Genomic DNA, 12,522 nt, shown 5'->3' with positions numbered 1-12,522 from the left:
CTTCTATTAATTGGAAAAATAATGATAGTATCTCACCTAATATAGAAAGCAATGGACAAATAACATACATTTGCTGATTTAAGGCATGTATTATGAAAATAACTGGGCATAAAAATATTCCACTACTATTCTTTTAGAGAATTCAATGGAGCATATGTTTCAAAAATAAACAGCTAACTATAGTCCTGATGGAAACACATCTATGAAAAGAAACATGGTTACAGACATAGGAATGTCTCTGTTAAAGACAAAAGCCACATAAGCCACTTCAACAGGTGTAAAAATGAAATGTGATGAACCAACACATCAGCTGCTATTCCACCTATCCTACTGTATTCCCTCCCAGGGCATTCATTATTATTTTAAAACATTTGACTAAGTGGAAATTACTACCAACCCATAGAAGAAGAGTATAATACCATTTTATCTGTTTATAAATTTAGAATATTTTATAATCCTAATATACAAAAATCACAACTATAAAAATCAGTATAAATGTTGCTATTTAGATGCCCATTATAAGAAAACTTCTAAATGCAAAGTGCTTCTCCAAAATGCAAGTCTGATTTAAAATGTAAAACTAGAAATGAGAATGTCCTCCTGATTTTCTGTAAATACTTCCACTTATTTTAAATACAAATAGAGAAAAAATTGTGAAGTTTAGATGAATTACATCTGAATCTCATTTATCTTAGAGAAAAACTAAGTAAGTAAAAAAAGAAGAAATATATTAACTCCAACACCCATAAAGCTCACGTAGGTGGTAGGTACCATGGGACATTTTTCACACCATGATACCACCTAGGGTCACAGCAGGAAGCCTGAGCTCAGTGGCGACAGGATTCCTGAAAGTACTCCCCTACTAGATTAGCCAGCAATCACTTACTATGCACTGAAGTGAGCTAAACGTTTCTCACTAAACACAAATTAAATGCATCCTCTCTTAATTTCCCCTTAGCAAGATCTCAAAAGTGCTGTAGCCATTCAATTACCACCCTGCTCAAGGGGAAATGTGGCAGAGGACGTCTGAGTGGAAAGAAACTGATTGTGGTTGAAATATTTTATTTATAAAAATTGTGCAAAAAACATGTGACCATATAAACAATCGCTAGAGCACCTCCCAAGACCTTGGAATTGCCCAGTGGGAAGACCCAGAGCTTAAACAAAGGCAGAACATTTTATCCTGGCAGAAAAAAAAGGGCTCCTAATCTTTTGTCAGGCCAAAAAAAAAAAAAAAATAGAAAAAGGGTTATGTACATAATGTGGATTTTCACTTCCTTTCTTACTGAGCAGCTAGATGGGCTATTATCCTAATTACACCACGTTCTCTTTCCTCCCAGCGTTGATGTGGACAAGCTCTTTCAAGAACTGTGCTAATTGCTGTTACATTTCTCACTTGTTAAGTGCATTTATTATTTCCTTAACCTTCTGATTTAGAGTTTTGATTGCCACCCACACTCACTAGATCCCTCCTCTGCCCTCCTCTGTTGTGCTCGGCACCCTGGAGGCTCTGAGGCAGCTCTGAGGACCACTTCATCACCAGACTTTCTTGCCCTCAGACTTTTGCTGCATTTGGCCAATGGGAGGAGCCAGGAGATCAGAGCATGGGCAGAGAGAGAAGTTTGAGTGTTTCTTTCTCCTTTTTCCCTGTTAGGCTGTGGTTTTGGCAGTAGCTGCATTCCTCTACCCAAGGCCACACTTCCTTCTGGGCCAGCCCTCCTCACATTCACCCAACCCAAGGAACACTGTTCTGTCCTCTCCTCTTCTCTTCAAGTCTAGCCATGATAATAGCATCCCACTGTTGGCCCCTGCTACCTCACCATCCTTGTGAATTAGTTCCTTTACTCTTTTTGCCATCACTTCAAATAAGTCCTCCAGTTATTTAAAAAAAAAAAACTCAAATAAACCAACACCTTCATTAAACCCTCTTCAATCAAACACTGTGAGTATGCTATGTCCACTGAAATCCTAAAGGATACCATAGGCTAGATGTTTCAAGAAATAAAGTTGCGCTATGAACAATGATGGGAAAAGGAGCATTTTAATTACATACCAATAAAGCAGCACAAATTGGGCCATGGATAATGTAGAGGAGTTGCGTATCAGAACTGATCCAGCAGCTAGGGGAAAAAGCAGGGAAATTAGGTTGAATATTTTCATTCTACTTACTTCCAATCGAAATAAAAAAGAGAGATTATCTTACTTGTCATTGTAATATAATCTTCTGGCAACAGCGTGAATACAAGCAGGAATCAATGGAAATCCTGTAAATGTCAAACAGAAAATAAATAGGCAACTTTCTCTATAGATGGAATTCCTAAAATATATTATGAACCTTGGAACTCAGAGATATTCTAGGAGCAAAAATAACTGGCCATTATATGCTTATCAAGTAAGTATTATCTGTCTAGTTGAACAGTAAATTTGGTAAAGTATTATGTATCTATATTTTCAAGTATTTGTGTGTATAGTTTATTCTAATATGAGTCATTATGAATCAGTGGACTCCAGAGCCTAAGTTCATAAATGTGCTGCCTATTCTCAGAAGCTTAGAAGAAATTCAGAATCCACGCATTTTCTGTAAGATGGAATTAGACAATATTTTGTAGATAATCAGATGTGGGAAGAAGTTGACACTGACTATGTGAAGAAAAAAGGAGAGAGATGGTTTATATATCAGAAATTTTGCATGCTCTTAGCATTCTAAATTAGATATTTCAAAGATAAAATGAGGATAGCTTTTATAAAGGCAACCTGGATACACTAATAGCCTATATACATGGGCTTCCAGGAGGTGCAGGGTAAAGAATCCACCTGCCAACGCAGGAGACACAAGAGATGAGGATTTGGTCCTGGGTTGGCAGATCCCCTGGAGGAGGAAATGACAACTCACTTCGGTATTCTTGCCTGGGAAATCCCACGAACAGAGGAGCCTGGGGGCTACAGTCCAAGGGGTTGCAAAGAGTTGCATACAAATGAACATACACACATACACACATGCAGGTAACTGAGCAAAAATTGCACTGACTTGGGAAACACATATCTGATATTTTTACTATCAAAATATCAATCAATAGAAATAAAATTTATTTCAGTGAAAAAATAAAGATGGTGTGTTTATCAGTTCAGTTCAGTTGCTCAGTCATGTCTGACTCTTTGCCACCCCATGAATCGAAGCATGCCATGCCTCCCTGTCCATAACCAACTCCCGGAGTTCACTCAGATTCAAGTCCATCAAGTCAGTGATGCCATCCAGCCATCTCATCCTCTGTCGTCCCCTTCTCCTCTTGCCCCCAATCCCTCCCAGCATCAGAGTCTTTTCCAATGAGTCAACTCTTCGCATGAGGTGGCCAAAGTACTGGAGTTTCAGCCTCAGCATCAGTCCTTCCAATGAACACCCAAGACTGATCTCCTTATGATGGACTGGTTGGATATCTTGCAGTCCAAGGGACTCTCAAGAGTCTTCTCCAACACCACAGTTCAAAAGCATCAGTTCTTTGGCGCTCAGCTTTCTTCACAGTCCAACTCTCACATCCATACATGACCACTGGAAAAACGATAGCCTTGACTAGACGGACCTTTGTTGGCAAAGTAATGTCTCTGCTTTTCAATATGTTACTAGGTTGGTAATAACTTTCAAGGAGTAAGCGTCTTTTAATTTCATGGCTGCAATCATCATCTGCAGTGATTTTAGAGCCCAAAAAAGTAGTGTGCCACTGTTTCCACTGTTTCCCCGTCTATTTCCCATGAAGTGATGGGACCGGATGCCATGATCTTCGTTTTCTGAATGTTGAGCTTTAAGCCAAATTTTTCACTCTCCTCTTTCACTTTCATCAAGAGGCTTTTTAGTTCCTCTGCACTTTCTGTCATAAGGGTGGTGTCATCTGCATATCTGAGGTTATTGATATTTCTCCCGGCAATCTTGATTCCAGCTTGTGCTTCATCCAGCCCAGTGTTTCTCATGATGTACTCTGCATATAAGTTAAATAAGCAGGGTGACAATATACAGCCTTGACGTACTCCTTTTCCTATTTGGAACCAGTCTGTTGTTCCATGTCCCGTTCTAACTGTTGCTTCCTGATCTGCATATAGGTTTCTCAAGAGGCAGGTCAGGTGGTCTGGTATTCCCATCTCTTTCAGAATTTTCCACAGTTTATTGTAATCCACACAGTCAAAGGCTTTGTCATAATCAATAAAGCAGAAATAGATGTTCTTTTGGAACTCTTGCTTTTTTGATGATCCAGCGGATGTTGGCAATTTGATCTCTGGTTCCTCTGCCTTCTCTAAAAGCAGTTCGAACATCTGGAAATTCACAGTTCACGTATTGCTGAAGCCTGGCTTGGAGAATTTTGAGCATTACTTTCCTAGTGTGTGAGATGAGTGTAACTGTGCGGTAGTTTGAGCATTCTTTGGCATTGCCTTTCTTGGGGATTAGAATGAAAACTGACCTTTTCCAGTCCTGTGGCCACTGCTGAGTTTTCCAAATTTGCTGGCATATTGAGTGCAGCACTTTCAAAGCATCATCTTTTAGGATATGAAATAGCTGCACTGGAATTCCATCACCTCCACTAGCTTTGTTCGTAGTGATGCTCTCTAAGGCCCACTTGACTTCACATTCCAGGATGTCTGGCTCTAGGTGAGTGATCACACCATCGTGATTATCTGGGTCGTGAAGATCTTTTTTGTAAGTTCTTCTGTGTATTCTTGCCATCTCTTCTTAAATATCTTCTGCTTCTGTTAGGTCCATACCATTTCTGTCCTTTATCAGGCCCATCTTTGCATGAAATGTTCCGTTGTATCTTTAGTTTTCTTGAAGAGATCTCTAGTCTTTCCCATTCTGTTGTTTTCTTCTATTTCTTTGCATTGATCACTGAGGAAGGCTTTCTTATCTCTCCTTGCTTTTCTTTGGAATATATCTCTGCATTCAAATGAGAATATCTTCTCTTTTCTCCTTTGCTTTTCACTTCTTTTCTTTTCACAGCTATTTGTAGGGCCTCCTCAGACAGCCATTTTGCTTTTTTTGCTTTTCTTTTCCATGGGGATGGTCTTTATCCCTGTCTCCTGTACAATGTCACGAACCTCCGTCCATAGTTCATCAGGCACTCTATCTATCAGATCTAGTCCCTTAAATCTATTTCTCACTTCCACTGTATAATCATAAGGGATTTGATATTTATGGTACCTCTATATCTCTACTTCTATTATCTGATTGGGTAAATAGATAGATGGATAGATACATAAATATAATTTCAGTTTTGCTTCTGGAAACTAGTTCTATTGCATTCTTTTTAATATTTTATGTTTCTCTTTATTCCAGTTATTTAAGAAATATGCCAAAAATGTATTATTTTTTGCTTTGTGAATAATAACACGTCAGATGATTGTGTGGAAAAAGATTTTTTTGGCTGTCAATTCAATTACTGAATCCTCTACTCTTAAAATGATAATTTTTTTTAAAGAAGCCTTTTCATAATGGAAGTTCAAAGCTAGTTAAGACCAATGCCCTCATTTTGTACATGAGGAAAAAGGAAATTCAGAATAGTGCAAAGACTAGATCCTTTCATTTATAATTCTATTGTTTTAGTCACTACATAGTCAGCCAAAACATACACTGGAATATTAAATAGAAAAAAAATACCTGTATCATTAATTGTCCTGTAGTTACTGAAAACAGTGAGTCAGTGGTACTTTAAATATTTTAATTTACAGCAATAAGCAAAGGTTAATCAGTTGATATTGTTTTAAAAATGATTAATCATAAGTATATTTTTATTTCAAAGGAACTCTGCATCCTTCAAAAGCTTTTTTAAAAGATGGATCAGTAGATATGCATAATGGCACGTACCCCAGCCAAGAAAATAATACCACATCAAGTGCTGCTTCTCTGCAAATACAGCCACTACAACAAGCGTGTGTAGGTAAATGCCTTCACAAAGCATCCAAAAGTAGTTACAGCCCATCAGGTAGAGATGGATGAACTGGGACACTTTACAGCTAACCTGTGAGGGGAAAAGAAAGTCATATATACGTTATACACACATACACACACATACACACATATGTATATGTCTGTGTTTTTTAGCTGTGTCACACACCTTGGGAGATCTTAGGTCCCTGACCAGGGATGGAATCTGGGCCCAAGCAGTGGAAACACAGGCCTAATCCCTGGACCACCAAGGGAGTCCCAGAAGGCAATCAATATTTAGTTGTTTATAAATGAACATGTAAAGCAATATTCTAGTTTAGTTTAGTTGTACAGAAACACAGACTTTTCTCTCCTCTACACCAGATTTTTCCCACTAATGATTCAGATTTGTAAAGGCCAGTCTTCATTCCTATCTAATGGTGCCTCCTTAAAGGATTTAGCCACTGACTCCAGAGATTTATGATACATCTCCCAGGAAATATGCAAATTCCAAATTTACTACATTTAGTGGATGTGTATTTTCTTAATATTGTTCTAGCTATTGTGTAATTACAAGTAAAAAAGTTTACCCATGAATGACTTTATGTCTATTTTAACTATGTCATCATGAACTCCTTGATTGTTACATTCTATTGGATTGGAAAACTTGTAATAATTATATTCATAATTTTAAAAGCATTCATGAAAAGCGCCAAATACTTGAGGAAGCCCTGCATGCTACCAGTGTGTATGCTTATTAAATAATATCTAATTAACCCATTCTTTTTTTTTATTTAAATACAGGATTTGAGGATTTCATGTAGGTAAAAGAAGGAAACGCTATGCTTTTCCCTTCTCTTTTCCTGAGGTCTTCACTTTCTTTTTTTTTTTTTTTTTACTCTTAAAGAGACAGTTTAAATATTGCATAAAGAAAACATGAAGGAGTAAAAGATATTATTTACTCCGTCAACAAGAGGAATACATTTAAAGCTCTCCCAGAAATACACAGCCAGTTACTACCATCAACTCCGATTTTCAGACTGGATCTCAAATAGTTAGTGTGTATTATCATTGTTTTTAGAATAAGAAGCTTTTTGCACTGAAAGGAAAACTGGAAATTAGATGCACTAGAAAATAAATAGTAGATTATCATAGAATACTAGTAATAACATTAGTTAGTGCATTGAGCTGGCTTAAAAATATTTTTGTGTGTATTATTTTATGTAATCCCCAAAGTAATTCTGCGAGGCATGCTTTACATCACTAGTCACACATTTTATAGACAAAAAACTGAGTATTGAAGAAGTTAAATTATTTGCTAATATTCATACATCAATCAAAAACTACAAAAACATCAATCAAAGCTACACTTTGAACACAATTTTGTTTACTCGATCAAATGTTATACCTTCTGACTGAGGATAATTAAAAAACTATTCTTTTAGTAAATACATCTGCAGTATTTAAATGTTGTCTCAAAAATATAGCTGAGTTATTTAACTACATACCTAGAAATAATAAGCCTCTTATATAAAATTTTATTTGTATAGTTTTTAGATACATGTATCTAATTGGGACAATTCCCAGGTGGCTCAGTGGTAAAGAATCTGCCTGCCAATGCAGGAGACATGGGTTCGATCCTTGGGTCAGGAAGATCCCCTGGTGAAAGAAAGGACAACCCACTCCAGTATTCTTGCCTGGGATATCACATGGACAGAGGAGCTTGGCTGGCTACAGTCCATGGGGTCTCAAAGAGTCAGTCAGGAGTGAACCCACAGAACATACAATTGGGCTTCCAATTCCTGATTTCATTAAAAAATTAATCTACAAACTATTATGATAAAAAAGCATGCTGCAGAAAAACATTTTTATGACAGAATTGGAGTTATAAACAGATAATAAATTTTCCAAGAATATATTAAAAGTAACTACATTACATTTTGCAACTTATGTGTTAAACAGAACATCCTTGTATATAAGCATAATATTTAGAGTCTCTTTCTCTGAAGCTTTATGACAAAACTCTGAATCTCCTTGCTCTAGAGAAATGCACTCTAAAATGGCAGGATATTCGCCAATTTTTTTGTTTTGCTAATTATACTCCAGTGTTTTCTCACCCAGTGACTTTAGAGTGGAACATATACAAGATTAAGCAATCCGGATGCACATGTGCAAATAATGCAGGGAATTTTAGAATTTGCAAGTCACCCTAAAAGCACACATAAAACACATATGAGAAGATTGGTTATTGGCTCATCGTGTGAAAATTCCTTCCCTTCCTTCATTTCAAAAACTAGATAACTTAATCTTTAAAAAACTACTTTATGTATGCATATATACATATGCATACAAATCTACATCCAAAACTGTAGTATAGATGCTACAAATATTATAAAAGCAGGCAATTAAAAAACTCAAATTTATGATTGCTATTTATGCAGATATTTTAATTTAAATATAGCTTAAATGCCCATAGAGTTTTGCAGAAAATGTATACCTTTATATAAGTAAACATCAGGTTATGTTTTTAAAATATAGTTTTTATGTTATGATAGTTTCTGTGCTTATTTTGTATGTCTTTTGATACTTATCATAAAACCTGTGCTTCCAAAGCGATTGTAGGGAACAGTTTATAAGGATTGCTGAGGCTATTAGGATTGCGTAGAGTATTTTAAAACTTTTATGTTGGTAAAATTTAACATTATACACATATAAGTCATTTCTCCCCTGGTTTTATCAACTCTTTTAAATCAGCCTGATATCAAGCATATAATTTCCATTTTCCATTTTCATGTCCTGTCTTTTTCTAACTAGTTAGTTGCTTTGATTGATTTTTTTAAATTTGATTGAGTAAATATTATGTCCCACCAGCAGCAAGATTCTAACCATAAAATGAGGTGAAAACATGCAACGTATCGATAACTGAAACAAAGTATTTTTCCTTTTGCTGTTCAATATTTATACCTTGGGGAATATTGAGATACATTTACTTTTCTCAATTGGAATATAGCTACATATACATACTCTTTATGTGTCAGACATAAACTATGCATATATTAGTACTTAAACGTATACATATACATGTATGAACCCCTGCTCCCTACCTCTCCTATTTCTTCCCCATTAACCCCCGGAACTTAGACCTTATTTTACTTACAGGATTTGTGGCCACTAAGGCCTGGTTGTTGGCCACTGCAGTGAGATGAATGATGGTTATGACAGAATTACAAACGAAAGAGAAGAACAAATTTTTGTGCAAGGTAATCCTTTGGCAACTTAGGCTCCTAAAAGGCAAGAGAAAGCAAAGTGTGTTGACGTCATAAAATGTTTCTACATTTTGTGTTAACAATCATTCAAATGAGATACATTCACAATTCATAGCAGCTGCTCCAAATTTGGAAGGAGTATTTTTTTTCCTCAAGATTTACTCATCTTAAAATCTTAATTAGGGAAAACCTAAAATTGCTTAAAACATAGAGACACATGAGTTGGTTCAGTACAGGTAGACATATATAAGGACAGGAAATTTGTACAAGGCCTCTACATAAATTTCTTCCCTTAATCTCTCATCATGATTAATATTCTAATTCATTCTGAAGATGTAGAAACTCATATTTAGTGTAGGTAACTAATCAAAAATCATGCAGCTAATTAATTTGAAACTTTGAATTTGTCATCAAATCTCACATAGATAAGGCTCTTTTCATTATGCCACATAGGCAGTTCTATTTATATAGTCTTTTTATGGTTATTTATGGTTCTGTTTGTATACCTCCTGTATGGTAGCAGTGATTATGTAGACCAATCATGAGAAAAATAACATTGTATTTAGAAGAGACGAGTTTTTGCCATACATTGACATGAATCAGTCACAGGTATACATGTGTCTCCCCATCCTGAACCCCAAACCAGCACAATATTATAAAGTAATTAGCTTCAATTAAGACAAATAAATTTAAAATAAGAAAAGAAAAAATGAGTTGATAAAAATATAGATTTAGCAACCAATGAGATTAGGTCAGCTTTACTGATTTTTTTTTTAATTGGCCTAGCCATAGGTAAGACATAAAAAAAATTACCTCCTTTTACTGCAAGTTCTCATGTGTAAAACAAAATTTAAAAACTGGCTAGATGGAGTTCATATAGAAATAGATTTCAGGAGCAGACGTCATTAATGACAAGTACTGCTGCTCTTTAGCTTGAATTCACATCTGCTCTACAAGCTTGTATATGGCTGCCTTACCTATGATCAAATACCATCTAAGTACTACCTCTTTTATGAAGGATTATTATGGGTAAAGTTTTAAAATAATAGACAAGATTCCACTAGAAACTGAATACTTAATATCAAAACAGAACATATATGTAGGAAGACATGAGAAATCATTTCATTAGAAAGACTTAAAGCTCATTTTCATTTTTATACAATTATGCAATTAAGATGATCAACCTAGATAATCCACCCTATATAACTCAAGCCAATGACTTCTACTTTGGAAACTTTAAGAAGGTTTTAACTATCACTTTATATTAAATAGACTGTGTTCCCAGGATATTATAGTTAGGCTGAGATGCCAAGGTTCTTTTCTATATTTTAAAATGCAAAGTTTAAGCTATATTGTCTCTGAAATCTCTTGCAGCTGTAAGTTTACGATCCTATGTATCGTTCTAGTAATTTAAAGGATTTGAAAGTAAATCCAATCCAAATCAAGATTTATGGAATTTCAATGCATGCCTTTCACAGAAGTGAGTGCTCTCAGGGAAACTTCTCTGAAAGGCTTCATAAACAAGATGGCCCACAGATCAATCACTGTGTGTGAGACAGTCACAGACCTACAACTGTGGAGTCCGTCTGGAGTCCATCAAAACAGAAACAGCTGAGCGCTGCTGGTGTTTGCATATTAGAGAGTCTTAATTTGACTTGACTTTGCAATGCATGATAGTAGTGGGAAGCAGACAGGGATCAAGGAACAGTGTAAAAATGATACTCTAAAGAGAAGAACACTCTTTGAAAGCTAAGGAGTGGCATGAGTCCTGTTATTTCAGTGAAGACATCACTGGGGCAAAGACGGCTCTATTCTTGAGAAAAATGCCACGGCAGTGACGAGTGTTTTGTGTTCAGTGAGAGTGAAGAGAATTGATGAATATGAGGAGAAGTCTAACAAAAATATTCTTTTCAAATCATTTATGCACATTATGTGTAGTTTACTTCTCTTAATTTAGAACTCTTCTATGTTGAAAATTATGAACACAAAGAATTTGTCCACATGGTCTTATTTTTAAATGCCTGTCTTGAGTTTACCCTGTGTCTATGGAATACCAACTATTATTTAGGGAAAGACTGCTTACCCATGCAAATATAAAATGCCCGTGCTCTTTTTTAGTAACAGAATTTAGATAACTCAGCTACCATCATGGGAAAAAAATGTTTTCCTTAACTGGGTTGTTTTGCCCTTTTCTGCTGAACACACTTATATCCAGGCCATTGGTTAAGATATATATATATATATATAAACAAAATTTCATAGTTTTCAAATTATGACCAAAAGAGTAGGAGGGTTTGCTTAGACAGCATCAGAAATATTTTTTTTAGGAACTAAATTGGAATGAATGAAAACAAACATTAAAAAAGGTTTTCAAAAATAGCTATTCATGATAGAAGTAGGAGCTGAAAGATATGAGCTGAGGAACATAAAGCAAACAGCATTTATAACTGTTGATGTTTATAGCATTCACATGTGAAAAGTGAAATTAATAAAATAAAATGCCAACTGCAGTTAGTTGGAAAACAAATTTAATTTTTCATGTGTTCATTTAAATTTCCTTCTTTTCTCTATGATAGTTTGTATTTCTGTTTCTCTGAGAATTCCCACTTTGCTAATGACTCTACTATCTCAATCTAGCTTGAAAGTTAAAAATTTAAAAATGAGCTGCTGGTATCTATTCTTGTTTAAAATTGGAATTATTGTGAATACAGACCAAAAAAAAAACATGTTTCTTATTCTTTTACTATGTGATAAAAGAATATACCGCATTTCCCTCTAGACCCATAGGGGGCTTCCCCAACGGCTCAGCAGTAAAGAATTCATCTGTAATGCAGGAGACTCAGGAGACATGGCTTCAGTCCCTGGGTTGGGAAGATCTCCTGGAGGAACGCATGGCAACCCACTCCAGTATTCTTGCCTGGAGAATCCCATGGACAGAGGAGACTAGTGGGCTACAGTCCATAGCGTCTCAAAGTGTCAGACACAACTGAGTGACTAAGCACAATACCATAGTATGGGAAAAATTTTGAAATGATAGAATGAAACTCTGCTGTAAATGAATTATTGAAATCAAAGCCAAATACTTGAGAGGACACATGAAATCATTTCAATAGACACGTAAAGCTTACTTTGAATGTTTTACAAAATTATGTTAATAATATGGTCAACATGATAACCTGCCATATATAACTCAAACCATATACTTCTGTTTTAGAAATCCTGATATTCTATTTACTCTCTATATTGTTGTTACATAGTGAACCATTGCCAAATCATTTTCAGTTTGTTTTGTATAAAATATGCCCTACTATCCATAACATTAGCCTATAGCTTTGGTTTCTTCTATTTCTT

At 35.5% G+C, this 12,522-nt stretch overlaps 1 protein-coding gene across 3 annotated transcripts in view; it reads right to left on the bottom strand.

Moving 5' to 3' along the window:
• Positions 1–12,522, bottom strand: part of CALCRL (calcitonin receptor like receptor) — a 129,783-nt gene that overhangs the window by 9,763 nt on the left and 107,498 nt on the right. For all 3 annotated transcript variants that reach the window (XM_027555810.1, XM_027555820.1, XM_027555800.1), the window contains 4 exons: positions 9,063–9,189; positions 5,846–5,999; positions 2,204–2,264; positions 2,054–2,120 (listed from right to left, as the gene is read on the bottom strand). In XM_027555810.1, the coding sequence (XP_027411611.1) occupies positions 2,054–2,120; positions 2,204–2,264; positions 5,846–5,999; positions 9,063–9,189 (409 nt within the window). The remainder of the gene's footprint in view (positions 1–2,053; positions 2,121–2,203; positions 2,265–5,845; positions 6,000–9,062; positions 9,190–12,522) is intronic.

This window comes from Bos indicus x Bos taurus, chromosome 2 (assembly GCF_003369695.1).
Source record: "Bos indicus x Bos taurus breed Angus x Brahman F1 hybrid chromosome 2, Bos_hybrid_MaternalHap_v2.0, whole genome shotgun sequence".
NCBI classification, from domain to species: Eukaryota; Metazoa; Chordata; class Mammalia; order Artiodactyla; family Bovidae; genus Bos; species Bos indicus x Bos taurus.
This window is presented reverse-complemented; position numbering and strand designations above follow the sequence as displayed.